Below are 23,544 nucleotides of genomic sequence, written 5' to 3'. Positions count from 1 at the left end.
CTGCAACCAAAATACTTCTATGATTCCATGATTATAATCGAGAATCCACAAATCTGATGAGAATCCACAAATCAAATAAGATTCAGACAGGGCTGAGGCCAACCTTTTTGCTAACATTCATATTTGTTTTTCTAAATTTAATAGCACTGAGTTACTATACTATGGCCTTAGCTGATGTTAGCCACAATTGCATTGGCATCACATTAGCAATACTGATTTGTTCTTCTGAGCATCTGTCTCCTTCTGGGAGTAATCTGACCAGCTGTGGGTGTTAACTTTATAGGTTTCTATATCTAATTTACTCTAAACTTCCTTAAAAGTCATTGGAGAGAAAAGGGTGCTAAATGAAGGAAAGTAACCTAAAATTCTATACATGTATATGTTTTGAAGTTGGTGAACTCGGATGCAGGCATATATGATGCTGTAGCCATTCAAAAAACAAATGTCTTCTATTGAATTAGTTTTTATTTAAAATAAGGAATCATATTTCTTCCTTCTGCTTTGCTTGATATTTTTTTTTTTGTTTCTGAGTATGTAAGGCACACTAAAAACACATAAGTTAGAAATAACATCTTTTGAAAGAGTGGGTTGAGGAATCATCTAGGACAATTCTCCTCAAGTCTCCCTTTGTTATTAAGCACATTTCTTAGACACTGAGAAATAAATTAATGTGGGATTTTAGTTTTCAAATGAAAAATACGTTTCTCATTTGTCTCAAGAAAGACATTCCATCAGGACTGTCTAAAGGAAACGGAAGAAAGGGATAAATGATGAATGGAGATCACTGTGAGGGATGGAAACAGGACAATGAAAAATAACAACAACAACAACAAAAACACAATTCAATAACTACAAAAAAAAAAAAAAAAAAAAAAAAAAAAACAGGGCAAAGTTAAATAGAATAGAGATAAGAAGTATAAGGGAGGATATAAGAGAAAATGCTAAGATTAACAGCTAAAAGGGGATCAAATTCTGTGCCTGAGGGTTAAATTCTGTGTAGAGGGTTAAAAACAGAAAAGAAAGTCAAGGAAAAAAACTGAGTTACATCTAGGAAGTGGTCGTCAAAACCCTTCTAACAGAGGGTACAGAATAAACACGGAGAGAAACCATAGACATATAAGTTCTGCCAGTCATTCAGTGAGTATGGATGGAAGAGGTCTATGTAAAACCTTACAGAGCACTCCATGAAGCACATTTTCTCATTTTAATTCTGGAGCTCTAAGTTCTATTAATGATTTAAAAAAAAAAAATAAAATAAATAGTAATATTACTTTTCACCTGCATTGTCATTCATTATTTGGTTTGAAAATCAGAAGGACATATTTTATCATTCACACTATTCAGCTAAAGGCAGTGTGGGTTTCCTCTCTACTGTATATTCCCATGCAACTTGTGTGGCTTAAATCTGAAGAGTTCCAGTGACAAGGATTACATCTCCTTCCTTTGGAAGTGTTTCATGTTTGGACCCATGTTGATAAACTATGTTTTTGTTTGTTTGTTTTTATTTTTTTCCTTTTTTTTTTTTCTTTTTCTTTTTTTCTCCTGATGTCCATTTTAAATGTTCTCTTCTGCTTATTCTATTATACAGTTCCCCAGCATTCTGAAGTAAATAACATCCTTCATACTAGGCTGTTCTCATATCAGTAGAGAAACATAGTGATGCAATGCAAATCCTTTATTATGTTTTGCGGTCTTTTGGCAAAGAAACCTGGCAACATTCTGTTCAGGGTGTTCTAATAGAGCTCAAGAGTATTTTAAAATTAATATCAATATGAAAGATATATTATTTTCATACAGAGATATACTGCAAGTTCTTTTTAAGGCTAGAAAAGGATTTTCCAATCATTTTGAATTTGATTCAATGGAAAAATAAAATAAAATAAAAATAAAAATAAAAATAAACATTTTTCCTAAACTTAATTTCCTCAGCTGCTTCTTATAAAGATTTTGAATGAGGATTTCAGAAGTGGATGTTTAAAACTTGGTTTCTGGCTCCAAATTCAGGTGTTTGAAAACCTGAGTTTCCATTAGTGTTTTTATTTCTGAGGAACAGTGGAAGTCAAAATACTCAGCACAGGTAAATGCCTAAATATAATTTTATTTGCCTAATTCTAACCCTTGATTTTGGACTCCATTACTTTTTGTGAATTACCATGGTCAGAATTTTCCTTGGATACTTTTATGATAAAATTTAAAGAGAAATAATTGCAGAAAAGTTTCCACTTCCTACCTAAGTCAAGTTAATCAATATTTTTGGCAAGCCCATTCACAGCTGAAGAAGAAGTCAGGCAGCCTAAGTTCAAATAATATTATCTTGGAGTACAAGACTACAACAATGAAGGCAAAATAATAAAACATTGTAATAAAAATTACTACCAACTTCAGTGTATGCAAGTATATGTTAAGAATGGAAGGATCTGCATGGGAAATACAACTGAAGCTACTCTGAATTCAGAAAAAAAATATATATATATGAAGTTTAATCTTGCACAAGTCTTTATGTGTGCACTAATGTTCAATACATAAAATATTCCGTAAGAATTGGTATTTATTGGGAGATAGAGAATAGCAAAATATTATGCATAAGTCAGTGACACCACTTCTGTCTTACATTGTGTTAAATATTGGTCATCTAATTTCATAAGGGATATAGCAGAAATGGAAATGGTCCAGAAAAGAATTGAATAATGGAAATAATTAGAGACCTGGAACAATTTCCTTATGAGGAGAGAGAGCTATAAAAAACAGAACTATTGGATGAGAAAGAAGGTATGTAGGGTGCTGTTATGTAAACATACAAAATAACTAATGCTAGAGAAAATAGGAACAGCCAGTAACACTGAGAGAGATTTTCCATTGATAAAAAATAATACTTAATTATGTAAAGTATTGGTTGCTAGATATCATTGTGACTGACAAACATTTTTGAATTATTAAAAAGCAGAAGAACTCGTGAAGGATGGGCTTTTGTTAAAGTTTTAACAACTTCAGGTTTTTAACTGGTGACACTCATCTTTGAAAGGAATTGTGACCTAAGTAAGACATCAAGTCTAAAAGGCCAGATTGTCAAAGATGATTAACTTACCAACAATGAAAACAGGAGCTGAGAAGAATTGTAAAATATGGCTAAACCCAGCAGTATTTTGAGAATACCTTTAAGTACCTTTGTTGGATTTTCAGCTATAAAAGTGGAGGTCTGTATATTTTACTTGTATGTGTATATACTTTAAAAACTATTATCAGTATCAAGGAACTTAAAAATCTCACCCAAGATAAAAGTCACAGACAACAAAGTTATGTTCTCCTTTGCATAAGTCATAGTATTCAGACTTTCCCAATACATGAAACTGATTTTCTTTTTAATTATTATTATTAAATAATGATAGAGCTGAATGACTTCTGAAATCAAGCTGGTGATAATCATTGTTTTTCAATTACAAAATGTGAGATAAATCTATTCCAGTAATGATGTCATTGTATCAGAAGATCTATTTTTAGATTAATTTAAATAAGTTGAGACACTTTTAGAATTCTACCTCCTAGAAGTCTATGATGAATTTACCTGACCAGTGTGGAGATACAGGGCTGACCAGAAACTGCTTTAGCTTAGTTTTAAACTCTGAGAAGCTGAGATAACATAGTCCTGACTACTAGATGACAACCCTACAGTATAATCTACTTTGGTACTTCAACCATGGCTAGATAAATGTTAGGAGGATTTCTGAAGTACATAAAGGCAAATGAGGAAGAGAGAAAAATAATAATAATAATTAAGAAACTAAGTAAAAGACACAGATGATAAAATTTTAAAATATAGATTGACCAAAAGACAAAATCCAGATGCTACTTTCACTGTCAGTTTTGGTACAGACTGATTTTGAGATGGGGGCCACCTGTCAAATGTGAATTTTTTGTGAGTTCAGTTTCCAAAATACCACCCACCTCTCTTCTATTGTGAGTGATTCTAGGATTTCATTTGCATGTAATCCATAAAAATAGAAACTCTTAAAAGTCACAAAGCCTACAGAGTGTCAAACATATGCAGTATACCATGGGGACTCACTTGTCTACATTTTGCCATGTGTCTATGGCTAAACAGATATGTCACATTGTTTATGTACTTTTTAGGCAGGGACAACAGTTTTGTCAGGCTGTTAATAAATTTCTAAAACAGAATTTCTTAAAAAAGATATGCTTTGAGACACTAGCCTTCCCATTGAAACAATTGTTTGGTATGTTAGAAAATTAAAGTAACTTTTTAGAAATTAAGCAATCTGCAAATTCAAGTATAGACAAATGCCTGAAACATTTACTTCTCCATAACAGAAGAATAAAGAAATAGAAATGTTGAGTTGAAGGCTTAATTAATCACCACAGAGATAATGTAGACGTCCAAGGTCGTAGAAGTTCTTTACCTATAGAAGATAACAAGAGTAGTATAGAGGCCCTTGCATTCTATTCAAAAGTCATCTAAATTTTTGTGATTATTTTATTAAAACTGTTCATTCCTCATACTGCTTTGAGGATTATTTGTCTGAAGATGCATAAACCATTTTGGTCTTGTGAACATGAATGGCAAACCAGATAATATTTGTTCATCAATAGCCTTTTTGTTTCTATTCATTCTGAGATTGTGCAGTTCTCTGGATGAAAATACTATGTTTGGGATTGCGTGTAAAGTGCTAGAATTTTAAGAACTACAATAAAAGTGACTCACTCCTTCACTATTAACTAATATTATAAGTGCTTCAAAATACGAAAAATAAATTTTCTATTGACTTCAGCACATTGCTGTCATCATAAAATAATAAACTTCTAACACAGTAAATAGTACATGACAGACTTTCCAAACTTCCACATCACAAAAATTACTTGTGAAAAGTGTATGTAGTGCTACTTAGACAGTCATAAAAATATGACTCAAAAAATTGCAAGGAATGCACTACAAATTGTTTTAAGCAGTAGATAACATCATCATCAAAGAAGCATACACAAGTTCAAACTAAGTAATTCAGAAATTGCATTGGTCCAGTGGGAAATTATGTTTAAAACTAAGGGTCACAAAATGTGCTCAGGCTTTTCTTTTTCTTCTTTTTTTTTTTTTTTCTTTTTTTTTCTTTTGTCCAGTAGAAGAAACTTGATATAGCATGTCTACTATATTAATATTCATTTGCATAACTTAAGTGAGCTGCCCCAGTGCTCCTAGCCATAGCATAAGGGAATTTAAAATTTCAATGGGGAAATATATTTAACCATACACTTACTGTCCTTTTCACAGTTTGTTTTATATTGTCTGTCAGAGTGCATAATAACATACCTTGTTAAAAAGTTTGGTGTAAACTTGTATACTTCAGCAGACTAATGGAACAATACAGAAAGTTTTGTCATGAATGTCTGGTTTTGTGACCTCCGACTAGGAGAGAAATGAAGCATTAGCTTCCTCCTGAATGCAGACAAGAAGCTAAGCTTAATTCTCAAAATAATACACATATATGCTAGGAATTTACCTCCCCAGAAGTGCCTGTTGAGTTCATGAAGTAAATAACTTTGTTAGTGAGCCTGACATTTCTAAAAAGGTTCAAATCTCCTGGGTTATGGGTCGCTTTGATATTTTAGAAAATTCTACATATGAACAGAAGTATGTGCAAAAATGCATTCATAGAATACATACTTTAAAAAGACATAGCAATTAATTTACTCAAAACATTATACTGTAAGTAGTCTATTCCATTTCTTAGAACATGGTTGTTATAATGTTAAAATTTCTACTGAAATGAACAGAGTGAGAATAGAATGAGAACATCAAAGAAATGACCTGAAGGTTACAGACACAGGGGAAACTCCATTGACATTAAGAAAATTACCCCAGCAGAGATTCTGGTCTACCTCATTAGCAAGACTTCAAAGACATTTTATATAATACAAGCCAGTATTTTAAAAACAGAGAGAGAGAGAGAACAACAACAACAACAACAACAACAACAACAACAAATCCTACTCAGAATCCCAAGAGAGAATTACAGATTCACGTGTTCTGAAATAATATTTTAAGTCTTAATATTTGAATTGTGTTCAGCAAAGCAAATTTTCTGTATTATATTGATTCAGTTATATATTGGAGTACAATAACTAAACTATTTAACACATTAAATGGTAGTGTAGAAAAGTAAAGTTGTATGATACTGTTCTTTGTTTTATATGCACAGAGAAAATAATACTGGTATTCATTTGAGATATATTCTGAGGTAACCATTTCTCTAGCAATCTCTTTTCATCCCTTAAGCACTTGACTCCTTTTTGTACCTCATCCTTAACATTGTTAGTTTTGTTTGTTTGTTTGTTTTTCAGTATGATGTAGCATAACTCACAAGGCAGGAACCTGGCATATGGCATATCAGTCACTTCATTATTTTTCTTTTGAAGCGTGGAAACAAACAAAATAAATTTTATACTAAATTAATAAAGTTTCTGACAAATTTTGTCTGCAAGCTATAAATCTGAGGTGGATCAGGAGTGTGCTGACACATAGCTATAAGAAAAAAAACAATAAAAAAAAATGCATTAATAGAGTGCCAGACTTTTTTTCTTTATAGTTTAAATTTTGTATTACCAGTGTATTATAAGATACTGCAATGCTATAAGAAAAAAAAAAAAAATATATGACACTGTGAATTTTGAATCTTTTTATTTTTTCTTAATACTGATTAAGAATGTATTTACAGCCCAGAAAGCCAATTGTATCTTGGGCTGCATCAATAGAAATAGGGTGACAGAGGCAATTCTCCCCATCTAATCTGTTCTCATGAGACCCCACCCAGCGTGCTGCATTCAACTCTGGGGCCCCCAGCACAAGAAGGACATAGAAGTATTAGAGGAGGAGGGCGAGAGGAGGGCCACAAGGATGATGAGAGGGCTGGAGCACCTCTCCTATGGGCTGAGCACATTGGGGTTATTCAGCCTGGAGAAGAGAAGGCTCTGGGGGGACCTTATAACGGCCTTCCAGTACCTTTCCTGCAGGGGTCTACAGGAAAGGTGGGGAGGGACTCTTTGTCAGGGAGTGGAATGGCAGGATGAGGGGGAACGGCTTTAAACTAAAAGAGGGTAGATTTAGATTAGATATAGGAAAGAAATAGGCACAGGCACACGTTGTCCAGTGAAGAGCTGTGAATGCCTCATCCCTGGAAGAGTTGAAGGCCAGGTTGGATGGGGCTATGTCTGGTGGGACGTGTACCTGCCCATGGCAGGGGGGTTGGAACTAGATGGTCTTAAAGGTCTCTTCCAACCCAAACCATTGTATGATTCTATGACTTTATGTATTAAAAACACAGTTAAACAGGCTTGTCAAAGTTGGAGCAGCCCCACCTGAATCTGAACACAGTTACATAATTTTGTTGTTAAGCCCTGAATTGTTGCTCAAAGGTGACAAATCAGATAGCACAGCTAAGCATAACCTTAGCACAGCTACGGTTGACAATATATTTGTCTAAGAATACAGAAATATCCATCTGCTCAGTTTCCCTCTACTTCCTTCTGCTTTAGAGATTCTATGGGCAAGTGATAGTATGTTTTAAAGACATCTTAAAGCAATAGCAGAAATACCTTTAGCCTCTACAACTTACTGAGGAGGGGAAGTGGAGAGGAAGGTGCCAGACTCTTTTACCTGGTAACAGATGACAGGATGTATGGGAACAGCACAAAGCTGCACAGGTTCAGACTGGAAGTAAGGAAAAAATTATTTACTGTGAGGGTGGTCAAACACTGGGACAGGCTGTATTCCACTTTTTGAATTGCCTCTATCTGTATTGTGAAATCTGGGGAAAAATACTGAATCTTAATTTTGTACTTAGGGGCATGAAAGAGGCATCCCCCTTAACCTTGAACATTGCTGTAGCTGGATCTAGCTGAGCACATGATTGTAAGCACTGCAGTGCTGCAGTTGGAGGTTGAATTGCCTTTGTACAGTTGTGCAGGTGTTCAGTTAAACATACACATCAGCATCACTTCCCCTTGGAGACTTTCTATGTTCATACACATTTTTTCAGATGCCCAGGAAGCTTATAGTTTTGGGGAATCAGTTTTGCATTACCTAACATTAAAAGTGTAGATGTAGAGACCTTCTCTAGACTTCCTCTAGAGTCAGCAAAGAACCTTTTGTCAAATGAGTTGTTTTAGGATGAAGTGAATTGCATCTCAAAGTGCCTTTTTCTCTCTATTGTCTTTAAAGAGTGAAAAAAGTAGTGCTATGTATATGATCAATGTCTACATTGGGACAAATTTTTATAATTGCTGTTTTCTAAAACTAAAGAAAAAATTATATTAATTCAAAATCATAATGTTTTATTTTATTTTATTTTTTATATCTTGTTCAAGCAAGCATAACTTTATATTCTAGTTATGCTGTATAATAAAATACGGCAAAGTGTATTAATTACAATCCAGTCAGACTGTGGTTTAACAGAAATACAATATTTAAATAAGTTAATTTAAATGTACATCATTTAAAATTTCTGCCAGCAGGAAAATATTTGAACTCTTCAAAACAGATTTGGGGATTCCTATATTTTATCCCTTCTAGCTTGCTGATGGTGACAGCAAGAAGTCAGTATTTATTACTGCTGAAAAAAAAAAATAATAATAACACTTTGTATATATACTTTTGCATTTCAGTTTTTGATTGCTAATGTTGAAATCACTTACCTACTCTCACTACTACTGTATATCTCAGTCCCCAAATCCCCCTTCGCTCTGCTTCATGAAAATTGTAATACTCACTCATACCAAAGATATTAGAGGGGATATCAGCATATGTGAAGCAGCCAACAACACTGCTGGTGTCAACCAAATGGCTTGTTAATGAAAAATTTCTTTGTATGAATACCATGATTCAGCTGGAAACACTAACTGCACATTAGGGTGCCTGTGTGGAAAAATATAAATCAATTAAAGAAATATGGACACTAGAGATATTAAACAAAGCCAGTGGCTTAATCTCTCTTGTAGCAGTTTGTGAAAGACTTCTTTAGTTCTCATCTCTCAGTGAATGGCTGGATACTCACAAAATTGCTGTCTCAAGCAGAAACTATTAAGGAACTATATTGCAGCTGGATAATTAAGTGTCTTTATCTCCTTGTAAATGGGCCATAAGGCATTCTGTTTCAGCTCACTAATGAGGACCACTTTATGGTATTCCTAAGTGATGCCTTTCAAATGCACAGTGAATCGAAGTATTATTGTTGTTACCAGTCACTAAGGCTGGATTTATTGGGAAACAAACTTGATAACTGCTGATAATTTATTAGGTAGTAAATAATTATGCCCTGGAGAAGGTGAAGGCTCACTATGTTAACATCATTTTCCAAGACCTAGTCAATTTCTGCAGCGCTACAGAAGGGAAATTCTGCTTTAAGTGATTTATTTAATAAGTACTTGGATAGCTTGAGTGCTCTTGCTATGCTATTGTTTGTCTTTCTTACTTCAGACTCTTAGAGGGGGAAAAAAGAGAAATGTAATATTCCATTAGCTGCTAAAACTTTTCTGTAAATGTTAATGTGATGCAACTAATTTGCTACACCTTTTCTCTTTGCCCCCCACCCCAAAGAAGTGGATCTGAAATTCTTGTATATAATGAACTTTACCATTCCTAATGAATCTGAGACTGCACTAGTTCCTACGCTGGCAGAATTGACTTAGCCCTGCTTGATGCATTTTAACATGGCCTGGTAGTTTTGCTCTGTTGTATTAAGAGAGGTTCATGCATTCATTTGGGCCTCCCACATGCAATAAGTGGTACATATGAAGAGCTAGGGACTGGTGGCAAGAAGGCTATTTTACTTTTGTCATTGTTCCTTGGAAACAAAATTCTTCCACTTATTCTTTCAATCTAGTGATTGTAGGATCACAGGGTAAGTCAAATTAAGTGAGCTTTTCAAATGGAATTATGTGCCTCTTTTTTAAAAAACAAACAAACAAACAAACAAACAAACAAAAGCAATCAAACAAACAACCCCCCCAAATTGTCTGGACTCCCCCACACCACCACAACAAATAAACAAAAAACCAAAAAACAAACATTCTGCCAGATCTCGTCTAAGTTGATTTACTCCATGGCTATGGAGACAGTCTACAACCAACAGCAACAGGAAGAGCAATACCACATCTTTAAATGACATCCTGATTTTTGTTTTTGGGTAATAACTAAACACTCTCTTAGACATAAAATAAGATGTTTACTTATACTGCAATAAACTCTGAAAACTTACACTAAGGCCAGCATTTCCCATCCTAATTATTCAGCAGATGTGTGAGCCTGAGGAAAGAGTTCTAGAGTTCTGCTTTCTCCCTACTTAAGTAGCCGTGTAAGTTCAGGGTAAACTCCCAAGTAAATCTTGAACAAAAAACACAGGATGTGCTTCTTGCCTGTTAATGGTTGAAATGAAAATAGTATTTTGTAAGTTACTATAAAGAAACAGAAAGGAAATCAAAAACAATGTATACTGTATATTCTGTAATGTGATCAAATACTATGTAAACTCTTGGATCCTATGTCTCAAAAAAAAAAAAAAGAAAGAAAAAAAAAAAAAAACACTGAAAAATAAAAAAAAGATTATGGAGGATGTGGAGTCCAATAAGTATATTAGATCTGCTTCAGACAGTGAAGCAAATGAAGGAAGATGTGATAGAAATGATAGGTGGCAAAATTCATGCAAGAAAAATCATATTAAATGTACTAAATATAAGGATACTATATCTGGCAGAGGAAGTTCCTATGCTGTAATTCCTGGAAATGCTTTCCTGCTTTTATCCTCTTCCCCAGTTATCTATTCCTACTCAAGTCTCCTTTTGGGAACAGGTGTTCCCTTGCAAAACCTTAAGGTCTAAAACCTAGCCCTTGCAAAACCTTAAGGCCTTCCTGGAGAGGGAAAGGCCTAAAGGAAAAAGAAGATAAGGAGAAAATAGGTAATTATAAGGGTAGGTAATTTGGTATTACAGGTAATTAATAGGTAATTACAATAAGAAAACAGAAGATCAGAGGTTTAAAAGATCAAAAATGTCCAGGGAAGGAACTGGAAAGGGGCACCATGAATGTCACCCCAACAAAATTCACAGATCCCTGGAGGTATCCAAGAGATAGTGGAGCTCAGTGATGTCCTCTGTGGAGATGGGTGCAATGGGCAAGGACCGCCCTGTTGAGATCCCTTTTGCTGAAAGAAGCAGAGCTGGTTGGGCTGGCCAGACTTGGGGGCATAGTGGTGAGACAGCTTCATGACTTTTAGGGACTCTTGCTGGAGACAGGATAATGGGTAGGTTAGATCTATAATACTAGCACAGCCACTCTCATAACTCATCTGCTATTTTTAGGAGCCTAGACAGAATAGTTTTATAAACTATATACAAAATCCACAAATTTATAAACTTGATTTTGTAGCAATAGCTTTAGGGTAGAAGCAAATTAAAAAGAAAGAGCTTCAAGCAGTGGAATGTGATTTTTTCTTCCTTTAGTCATGAAAATCTGTATAGTCTAGTTCCCAGAACAGAGATACTTTATTCCAGTATGTCAACATGAACTTTTTTATTTTTTATTATTTTCTATTATTTTTAGTATTCCTTTGGCCAACTCTTTTTGCCAGATTCAGAGCAATCTCAGAAAGAAATATTACTTTGAGATGCATTTTGGTGAATGAATGAATACTTCATTGGAAGGAAAGTATATATCCAAACTCCAGTCCTAAACTTTCTCCCAACTCCTCAATAAACAGATGTGTGCACATAAGCATGCACACAAAATGACTTGTCAGAAAAGACTGCTGGACTCCCAGACAACCAGAAGAAACTTATTAATATATATATATATTTTAAAATGATGATGATACTCAGACTTGTATTAATATGGTACAATATAAACCTTTGAGTAAGTTTTGTAGCAGATGGTCGTAATATGTCTTTCTCTATAATAATTTAGAATTTGGTACTTTGTGCATGTAAGTTTTTAAATTTTTCCTTAGCTAGCTAGATGCATAAAAAGAAACACACATATATATATATATACATATATATATATAACCTCCTGATATTCTATCTATATAAATAACTGTAGTATTTTTAATTTCAGAGAAGAGGAACTTACCATTCAATGGATTGTAAGTTTTATAATATAGATTTTTTTTTCATATTGTCTAGATAGTGTAACATTAGCATCTTTAATAATACAGAAATAGTTTTAGGAGAAGAAAACATAGTATATGTTATGTATCTGAATAGACTAGAATCCTGAAAATGCACTTTTCAAATCCTTTTTGACCGGGGCACAAGCATGCTCCATCATTTGGCTATCAAACATGGCTATCATTTTAGTTTGTAGGCAACACCCAAAGAGCAAATCTGAGTTTAACCACTCCCAGTTCTGTTCCTTTCCCTGTAGTGCATGGAACATTTGCAATAGACTGGAGAACGGTATTTTCAGAGGTTTGTCTGTTGCAGAGGATATTTGGACATCACTACCAGCGATTAGGTTGCAGTTTAATGTTTGTTCTCAAGCAGAGGTTGGTGTATTATAGACTAGGCCACTGAAACAACAGACTACACTATACCTCTGGCTGTAAGTCAGCAAAAACTGAGTGGTTTTAACTCTGCATATTTTTCCTCCTCAAAACAAAAATAATCTTCACCCTTCCTCTGTCAGCTCTGCTTGTGGTTCCTGCTGCTAGCTCTGGGAACATATATACATGTGTGGGCCACGTTCCAGGCTTCCACACTGGGGATATTTGACTGACATCCCTCTGATAACATTAGCAAACTGCTCCTGATTTGATGCTTTGCAAGCCAGGCACTATTTGCCATTGTAACTGGAACTGTGGTGGAGCATAGCAGCTGCACCCAAATGGCTAGAAAAGAGGTCAGAGATATGGGATATCTTACAGAAGTGTAGCATTCCCCACCACATGTCTGGAACCATTACAAGATTAAGGCAAACTCGGTTTGCAGTCTGGGTGCAGACAGAAACTGCCATTTTGTAGTCCTTGAATGACCCTGACCTGGAATGCTGCAGCTGTAGGTAAAAAGACATCAGTTTACAAACACACCTTTTTTTCATTTTTAGAAGCTCTCCATCTGGGGACAGAAATTTTCACCTCAGATACTTCTGATACACCAGCTAGAATTTGGATTAGTTATATTTGCCAATAAGATGTTGGAGAGAGATTTCTCCTTCTAAGCTTCAAAAGCACAAGGATTTTATTTTTTTTTAAGCGTCTTTTGGTATGTATAGTGACTATTGAGTCCTATAAGAAAATTAGATTTATGTAAATAAAACATTAAAATTATTAACATATAATAATTAACTAAGTCACTGCAGAAATCTCTGCATATCTGTCTAAGTCACCATAATGAAAAAAAAAAAAAAAAAAACAACAGCTGTCTTTCATTTACTGTCAGTATCACTGGAGGACATAAGACTCAACTGATTTCACAAATATGGCAGTTCAGTCTTTAAACAATTTAGTAAATATGAGCATGTTTTTATTGATTCAGTTAACATAATGAACTGTAGTGTGATATTCTTTATTGCTTACAGACAACCCGCACTATTCTTTCATTAAATATCTGACAGACTTGAACAGTGATGAGATAACAACTTCATTTTCTTAACAACAATAGGATTTTTTTTTTTATTTTATTTTTTTAAATCTGGTAGATATCAGATTAGATAATTCTCATATAGCTAGAAAATATATATATAAATATATATTTTGTGTTCCTAGTGGATGACTTTAGATTACTAAATAATTCAGGAGCTATTTGCTCTTACTAGTTGGTGACTTATTATCAGGCATAAAATCAGAGGTACACCCAGCTAACAGCCAGTGATGGGACTTCCCTGGCTATCATTTTGGGAAAAGGGGGTTTTGTATTGCAGCTCTCTCTCTCACTTGCAAGCTCCAGTAAGCCTTTCCAAGAAAAATGAAGAGGCTCCAGCCTCAGTTGCCAACCCCAGCTTCTATTGAAGTTTAATGCTCATTTAGTAAGGGCAGAAAAAAAATCTGCTCAACCCTGGCAGTTCAAAGCTCCTGGGTTAGCAGAAACCCTGTCAGTTTGGGTTCCTGTCCTTCTGTGAGGCCGCAGAGCAGCATCACTGCCAGGGCTGTTGCACCTACATGGGAGCAGCCATCTGTCAGAGCACTAGGCACTTACAGATGGTACCTGCTGTATTGCCTGGGCTTGATTCATCATCCAGGGCTTTAGAGAAAAACAAATACAACAAAAAGACTGATAACTGAAATAAATAACTCAGCAGGTAGGGAAATATAAGTAGTGTAGCCTGGAAGAAAGTTATTGGACTAAAAATTAGGCAGAAGTCTTTTAAATGTGCAGTGAAATAAATTTATTTCTCCTGTTAATTCTTCTTATGTTCAGGAAAGCGGGTTTCTACACATAAGCATCATTGCTTCAAAGGAGCATGACTTACTTCATCTCCAGTTTATTCATCCAGAAAAGGCAAACAAAAAAAATCCTCCAGGGCTCCAGATTTTAGCTAAGCATTCATGTTTAAAAAACTGTGATATTATTTTGCTTGACACAGACTTATCTTTTTTTTTTCCTTTTTTTTTTTTTTATTCAGATACATAAAACTTTGGTGTAAGCATTGTATCTGAAAATAGCTAAATTAACATTAGAAAACTGGAAAGTCAATTAAGATGTTTAGGCAGAACAAATACATTTAATGGCTACATGTTTTGTTTTAAAACAGCTTCCTTGAGTCTTACTACTCTTTTAATGTTTATTTGCACATTACCATATGTCAGCTAGTGTATCTTTCAGGAACTTCACTTGATGTATAATGGATTCAAGGATTCTGCGTAACATCATAGGGAAAAAAAAAAAAAAAAAAAAAAAAAAAGTCTTGAATGATAGGTAGAAGTGGTTTGGAAACTGTATGGAATATTAAGTTAGAAAAACAATATTAAACCTTAGAAAAAACATATTCTACCATAGAAGAACATTACCAGTAACATTCCTGAGTATTAATTTTCTGATAACTTTGGGTTGTTCTTGCAAATTACAGTCTGATGTATTAAGGAAAACTGAACTTTGTGCTTGTCATGCTAAATATACTGTGCTACAATCTGTAACAGCTCAGCAGCAGCTTCACAAGGGACTGAGCTTTCCTTCCAGTAGGGTCACCAACTTTTGAGGGGAGGGATGACAGGTACCCAGAGAAAGTCATCTTTGCCTGTCTACAGTGGTTCACTGGATGAAACCCACTGCTGCCAAGGAAAGTTATTGGGAAATTACCACAACTGCTGTGTGAAATACGTCAGGTATTTCAGCAGGCTGATACTGAGAGGACAAAAGGAACTGGGCATATACAAGGCATTTATCTGTCCTTGTCACTTTCCTCTCTGATTACAACAGCAGTTTTTTTGTTTTGTTTGTTTGTTTGTTTGTTTGTTCCTTGTCTCTAAGCAAAAGAAAAAGTTATATTTCTAAGTATGTTTGCTAGATATCCATATCTCCTTAGACAATTATTTTTCAAATCTAATTCTAATTCATCTGAAATTAAAATCTTACCTGATTTAAAAGTCAGATGATACTAGCTTTGGGAGATAATCATGATTTTTTTGCCTAACTTTCAATTAAAAAGGAACCAAATTCAAATTTCAGTGTCCCCGAATGACTCTTAAGTAGTTATTTCCAAGTGTTTTGCAATGTGTATGTAATGGTAAAATAGAGGTAACACTGTCTATCTACATATATTACAGATATTAAAATATAAATACTTTAAGACTGAAGGAAATGAAGACTCTGCCCCTGCACAAATAAAACAACGGTATTACAGAAATTCAGGCTAGAAAGAATGGATTTCATATAAACCCCCCTGAAATCAGTGAGAGGCTTTACTTTAACTCCTTGAGGCTTTGGCTTCAGCCCCAAGTAATTATTCAAGCTGGACTTTGGCCACTGATGTTAATGCTATCTGCTTACAGAAAAATACTGTGAAATCTTTAATTAACACCAATTGTAAAGGCCTCAGTTTTATGTCTTATCTAAAAAATGGCACCTTCAAGAGTTCACTGTTATGTGCCTTGTTGAGGACTTCATTCAATGCCATGTCACAGGGAAGAGTGTCACGTTCTGCGTAGCCAGCACTACCTTTCTTTTACAAAGACAGCCAAGTCTCAAAGAAGTTGATTTTCCAATTAAAGTTCACATATTAGTATGTGAGCCAGGCTTTATTTTTATTGATGGTGTTGGATAAAAACAATAAACACATCATATGCATGGAAAGGGAGAAATAAGAGGCTTTTGTTTGTCTCTATACCTGGAAAGCAGGATAATCTTACAGTTCAAGAATGGATTCCTCACTGTTTTTCCATTTTTACATTTTCACAAAACCACTGAGGCAAAACATATAATCTTTTTCTTCCTCAATTTCCCCATCTGTGTAATGATATTAATGTCAATTCATCTTGCAGTAATTTTCCATGCTAATATTTTGTTTTGAAGTGTTCAAAGGTGAGATAGTATATCAAGCTTCAAAGCCCTGGCATTGCTGCATACCAGCTTATGGCCCAGATGGTCCCACATGCTGTGCAAGTTTGTTGCTCTTTTTCACACCATTATCATTGAGCGCCAAATTTGCAGTATGGGCCGCTTCATTGAGAGTGAATAAGGTGTAGTCCCTTAGTCCCTTTTGTATCTAACTCACATTTTCAAGCCAAAAAAAAAAAAAAAAAAAAAAGACAATGAGTGTGTATGTAGGACTTAAATGTTGTTTCCTTATTGTAGGATTAATGAAGTGCTTGTCTGAGCCCTGCACAACACTTAAGGACATGTTTAACTTTAAGAATCTGAGTAGACTGATGGATTTCCATGGGAATACTGATGTGCTTAAAGTATGTGTTGTTGGAATGAAGTCATATCCTTTCGGTATCGTGTGGGGTCAGGCTACTTTTGTTTGTGAAAGTGAAGGGAACACTCTCAGATGTTACTCTTTTTACAGGGAATCCCCTGGCTGCTCAAGACTGGGATCCTCAAACAACTTGCCCTCCCGATTTCTCAGCCTAGACTATATATGTGGTCTGCAACATGCAGGATCAAGATCTGCACTGGTGTTCTAATATTAATTGCTTTCCTGCTCTGAGCCATAAAAAAACTAATTATGATGGACTTCAATAGCACTGATTTTTCTTTTTTTTTTTTTTTTTTTTCAATAAGTTGTACCTAGCAACTTGTATATTGCAGACATCAACATAATGAAATAATTCTCTGAAAAAAAAAAAAAAAAAAAAAAAAGTAATCAAACAAGTCAGCCCCTGGGCTGCACAAAAGACAATACTTCATGAAGAAAGAGCATAGGTTCTCTCCTTCTGGGGATCTGTGTTGCTGTCTCAGGTGAAGTCTGTCTTGGATCACAGCACTGAACATGCTTGTCCACCTCCACATGCTGTTGCTAGGGCATTCTTTGGCAACTTCTCAGATAAAGCTTTAGTCAGGCACAACACCTGCAGCTGCACAGACCTTTGCACTCAGAAGGAATCTGCTGTGTTCATCTCTCTGCAGACAGGATTCTCTGTTTAGCTATTTGCATTGTAACAGACTTCTGCTGGTGCCTCCTCTGCCATCTGTCTGAAAGTTTCACAATAGTTCTTTAACAGAATTTAACAAATGCATTGACTGTGGAAGGACCACGGTATAGTTACTACTGTGTAAGTGTAAAAAAGAATGCAATGTGCAAAAGTGAGTCTCTTTGATACAGAAATGCTTAAGATTGCTGTTGTAACATATGTTATATTTTTCTCTTTTGCAGTTTTACTTAAGAATGCAAAAAAGGAGGAAGAAAAGCCTTTCAGAGACTGTGCAGATGTATACCAATCTGGTTTTAACAAAAGCGGGGTCTACACTATTTATATTAACAATGTGTCAGATCCTAAAAAGGTAAGGAAAATACTTGTTTTATTTTCTTATTTGTTAATATCATGTTGCACTGGCCATTTGTTAGCTTTACAGAAGTTCTTATTCTTTGTTGCATTTATATAAATAACCTGGGTTGTGTTCTAGCTTGAAAAAATACAATAGAATGAAGCAAAGGATAAACTGTAGTATTCCAGATATTCTTCTTTCTCCCTGACAGATAATCCTTCCTAAATTCTGACATACGCTCAACAGTTGACTCAATTCCTCTGACTCAGCAAGTTTAGTTGAATCAGACTATGGACAAAAATAAGTCTGCAATAACATATAGAAGATTATTATCTTCTATCATAAAATTGTTATTTTCTTCTTTTGTATTAACTTCTATTATAAAATGCTGTAATGAGGAAGCTGATAGGGAGATGATCTAGAAGCAGAGAAAGAAATAGCAGAATGAGTAGATTTAAATATAAAGATAAAAATCCTACTGTTCTTGTAGGGAACAGATATTTGGCTGCAGAGAACACAAAAAGCTAAATATTATCCCTGTTTGAAATGATGAAACATGTTTTCTTGTCCTTCTCTAAAAAGATCCTTGGGAGTTGTTGTTTTTTGTTTTTTTTTTTTTGATGAAAACAAAACATTTGAAAAAATATATATACATTGAAAAATGAAAAGGAGACTTTTTTCTTTTTTTTTTTTTTTTTTTTTTTTTTTAGAATGATTTGGAGCCAGTTGTTGTACATGAGCCAGTTGAGGCTAGGAAGCTGGAAGAGTAGACTAAACCTAATTTACACATGGAGAAATGCCAGCTTGTCCTTCTGGCAGAGCACTAGTTGGAGTAACCTCCAACAAGGCCATGAGCTCTTTACCTCCAAGAGAAAAATACAGTGGTGTCCTGCAAGTGGGCCAGACAGGAGGGAGGGAACCCTGCAAACAGAACAAGGCAGTAACGAATATTACCAATGTCACTCTCAATAGGCATTTTACAATTATACTAAGATATTTAAAATGTATTTCCATTTGCAGACACTGTTATCAATCGATACAGGCAGCACAAGCCAACTGGTATCATTGATTTTTTTTTTTTTTTTTTTCCTGGAGGCTCCCTGTTTTTAGCAAGAAAATGTGGGAATGTGTGTGAGTGTTGAGGGGTTTCTGCTAGCACCTGTTTCTGTCTTGCCCTGGTGATAACACAGCAAGAGCTGATCCTGAGCATGTTCCTGTTAGTCAAGTGAGGAGTCTGATTGCTTTAACAGATGTTTGTTTGTTTGTTTGTTTGTTTGTTTGTTTTCAGACACTAATGTTGTATTAACAGTCTGCAAGGCAGTGCTTTGCAGAGATAGCTGAACTAATTCCAGCTGAGATAGCTTAAAAATCACATCAATGCAGCACTGTGCCAGGACTAATTAGCACAGAGGTAGCACCATACTGACACAGTTAGATTTCTCCGGGACCCTAATATCCTGATAGGTATTCTGTGGAGACATACATATTTAAAAAAGGCTTAGTTACCTGGAGTACTACAGTGAAATGCACAGCTCTGACATGTCTTAAGAGGCCTAATATATTGTTGCCTTCTGTAATACTCACAACCACTGGCAACTATCTCATTTATAGTAATCTTATATTTCAGGTTACAAAAACAGACCTTTATTTTATATTTTCTAAGGGATACTTACTAGCATCCTGACGTTCGATAGAAAATATCCCTTCATCATCTATAAAAATGTTACTGTCAGTTCTAATTTTTTGCTCTTTATTACCTTCCATAACATTTATATCCCTCATTTTTATATGCATAAAAATGTAACTTGCATTTTTTCTTTCACATCTCTAGCTTCAACAGTTTATTAGCTTAAAGTTTCTTCAAACCCTGCATCAAAAATAAGTGATTCATTTCTTTTTAAAAGCACCTTAATAATATTCCATTATTATTATTATTGTTATTATTATTATTATTATTGAGAAGAGAAAAAGGAAAAAAGAAAATATTGCTTTAAAGTATTAAGCTAATTGAATGGCTTACTTTGGAGTCTGTGCGTGTGTGGCATTTGACAGATGATTGTCCTTGGGTCACAATGACAGCAAAAGAAAGAATAGTCCTCTCAGTGTCCCATAAAGGTGAGGTCAGCTACTGGGGAAACAGTGTCTGATGAGGAGGGGAGGGGCAGTAAAGGTGAAATTGTCACTGTTTAGGGAGCTAAAGGAAGCCAAGGGGACAGCTCTGAGTGCTGATAATATTTTCGCATGGTATTGGACTTTCTTGCTACTTGCTCTAACATCCTCCAAAGTTATCACAAGGATGACTTCTACTAACTTCTGTGTGCACTGCACTGAAAATGTCATGTTAGTAGTGGGGAGTTTATAGGTATGTCCCTACAACTCAGCAAAAATTCTGCGTAGGCATGAACTCAGCCTTCAACCCCTTCTGCCCTGCTTTCTGCCTGTGGACTGCCTACCAGCTTCACATTGATGACTTCTCTGAGTGTATCTGCCAGAATTTTAGCCCATTAACTACATGCAGACCACATACACTGTGGAGACAGTGGTTCTGGCATGCTTACCAACATCCTTGGTATCTGCAGAGTAATGACATTCCCTGAATCACAAATAGCTGGTCTTGAGCTTGTTGCTATAGGCCAACAATGTAGACTAGCGTGCAAGCACTTAACGTACAATATGAGGTAATCCCTCTCATTTTGTCTACTTTAGAATTGTTCTGATCTTTAAATGATTATTGTAATGTTTATAATAATTTAGTCCATAAATTTTAAATATGTACTAATAATCCCACATATACCTTTCAATAGTTTTGTTATTTTTACCCATGCATTTAAGGAAGGCAGTAGTGCACTGCTTTGGATACCCTTTTAATCTGAATTGGGTTCTTTCATCGATGATAAACTCAGAATCTACAGATGAATAAAAGTTCAAAATCACTTTTCTTCCTCCTTTTCTTTTTTTGGTAGAGGATTAAACATCAGAACATGTTAGAAGTTGTTTAATGGCTGAATGCTCTGACCTTGTCTGGGACAGAAGCCAGTCCAGGACACTTGTTGGCTAGAACTATAAGCAGTAAACATCTATAAGAAGCTTGGCACTCCTGCTAATATGGCAGGTGTTTGTGTCTACCACCATGTAAAGTGCTAGACCACACAATGAAAGCTAGTGAATTAAGTGCTGTTGTAAACCTTTCTTTCACTATGCACTTTTCTCTTAATCTGCTATAGTATTTAAAAAACACCAGAGTATTTTAATAGGTATTTTTTTATATTTTAGAATAATTAAAAAAAAAAAAAAACACTTTTTTTTTTTTTTTATATCTTTAAAATAAGTAGTCTTAATACAGGTGAGGATTTAATGCTTTAAATTTAGCAGAAGATTCATAGCAGCTTGAAATGACTTATAAGGAAAGTGAATCTATCATTTAGAAATTCTAACTATAAATCAGTCTAAAAAAAAATAAATAAATCCTGTAGATAAATGTTTTGACTCACAGTGTCTTCCCTGAATGAGGAATAGGGCCAAAATATTTGTCAAGGAATCATTTGTGGGTTTTCTTGTGGTTTCCCTAAATCAAGTTCACATACTTGCACTGTTCAATATTCTGTTTCCTTCCTGTACCTACACTGGGCCTTCATTTGGCATGCCTAGAGCAAATTAAAACAAAAGCACTTGCACAAGATTACTATGGCAATGCTTATGAGTAGGAGATATTTCAAACTGTTTTGCCTGAGGGTGGAATATGGTTCTCTAGTCAAATGAAGGAAGAATTGTTATTTAACTGTATTGGATACTAACCTTCAATTTGGCAAAGCAACTTGAAGCTTTAAGTTACTGTCCAGTGTTGCCTTGTTGATGGGAATGCCAGAAGCTAAGCAGGTAGATGACACCTCTTCAACCTTCTTACATATTAACATCTTTCTTAAAAAGGTTAATATAACTATACAAGTGCACAGTCAAGTGAAATTTAGGATAGCTGCAGTGCCATTATGTGATGGATGAATACTTGGGAATGCAAATTTGCTTCAATAAGTAGCACTGAGAGACTTAGTTGGGTCTTATAATCAGGTGTTCTACAACTAGGAATACTATCATTTGCCATACACCAAGAAAAGTGAATGACTAAGCAGTGTTCATAATTTTTCATAATTTATCTTGTATAATTTTTAAGAAGATAATGTAATGAGTGGAAAAATAAAAAATATTATTCATTTTTAATATTTAAGATTGTTAATATATTTCAATCGACACAATATTCTAACATTGAGCTTAAGCAAATTTGTTAAATTGTTGAATTACCTGTAATACACAGACTTTCAATATCAAATTTAGAATTTTATCAGTGCAATGATGGCAGGATATGATCTCAGAGGTTCAGTACGGGTGTTAGTGTGATAAGACCTCTGTACTTGAGTCTGCTCCTATGTTCTCTGTCATCTGCAAAACAGGTTAGACTGAGATCAGTTATCTGTGTTTTCAGACACTGCCTGACACACTGACACATTACAACGCAAATCAAACCAGAATAATCTCATCTTTGCTACATTTTGGACTCCTTGAATTGGTATTTCCTGTAAGAATTCCTAAATCATCTTTCTTAGAATGACACTGTGATAAAAGCTATAGGAAGCATTATTATCACTGAAGAACACACCTCTTTGTTTAGAAGAAGGCAGTAGTTTCAGGGGAACTGCAGAGAAAGTACAGAAGGAACATGAAGGGAATGTGAAGAGGAAAGCTGAGAATGCTGAGGGAGATGATGGGGAAATATTCTTGTGTAATATGCTGAATGAACAGGAAACTTTACAGGGAGAATTACACTGAACATAAGAGCTCAGATTATTCTAATGAGGGGTGTGAGAATGAGGCATGAATCCATGGGAAAACAGACTTCCTTAGTGCCATTATTCACATTTTTTCCCCCTCTAAAATGACAGAATTCCAAAGCAAGTATCTCTTATTACTGCACAGGTCTTTTGCAATATGGAAATAGCTGGAGGAGGATGGACAGTTATACAGCACCGAGAAGATGGGAGTTTGGATTTCCAAAAAGGCTGGAAAGAATACAAAATGGTAAGGTGAAAAATATGGAATAGCTGTGCACTTCACATGAGAGTTATATTTCAAATAGTACTGTCAAATAGTACTATCTTATGCTGATAGGTCTGTCTATAATGGTCTGATGTAGTCTTTTATGAGCTACCTTTTTCAAGTCTGTTACTTTTTAAGGGCATAATATTCTTTTTACTCAATTACTTGACAATTATTTCCCATGACGTAGGCTTTCTGTCACATCAGTTACTAAGATTAAAATGAGGTCATGCTCAGGCATATGCAGTAAATAATATCATTGCCCTTCTGAAGTTTTGACTTGCTGTGATGTTAAGGTGTAATGAAGATGTGATGATGTTCCTAATGCATGGATGTTTTCAACTAAGGGGAACTCCTTCAGAACTTGGAGCATCTTAGATAGGAATGAAGAGTTTTACTGGGGTCTATCCCAAGACATACAACACCTCTGCCAATCAAGCCAATGTACTGGAAATGTTGATACTTCACATAGGATTAAAAGAAAATAAATAACTTACTAAATTACAGATGACATGACTTTAGCTGGCTATTTTCCCATTG

General features: G+C 35.0%; 1 protein-coding gene across 1 annotated transcript in view; it reads left to right on the top strand.

Annotated features, from left to right (window-relative positions):
- Window positions 1-23,544, top strand: part of ANGPT1 (angiopoietin 1) — a 174,104-nt gene that overhangs the window by 92,701 nt on the left and 57,859 nt on the right. Inside the window, exons 5-6 of the mRNA XM_035318508.1 lie at window positions 17,804-17,931; window positions 22,885-22,986. Coding sequence (XP_035174399.1) covers window positions 17,804-17,931; window positions 22,885-22,986 — 230 coding nt within the window. The remainder of the gene's footprint in view (window positions 1-17,803; window positions 17,932-22,884; window positions 22,987-23,544) is intronic.

The sequence above is a fragment of the Oxyura jamaicensis genome, chromosome 2, assembly GCF_011077185.1.
Source record: "Oxyura jamaicensis isolate SHBP4307 breed ruddy duck chromosome 2, BPBGC_Ojam_1.0, whole genome shotgun sequence".
Classification (NCBI taxonomy): domain Eukaryota; kingdom Metazoa; phylum Chordata; class Aves; order Anseriformes; family Anatidae; genus Oxyura; species Oxyura jamaicensis.
Note: the sequence above shows the minus strand (reverse complement) of the source record. Positions and strands in the feature narration are given on the sequence as shown.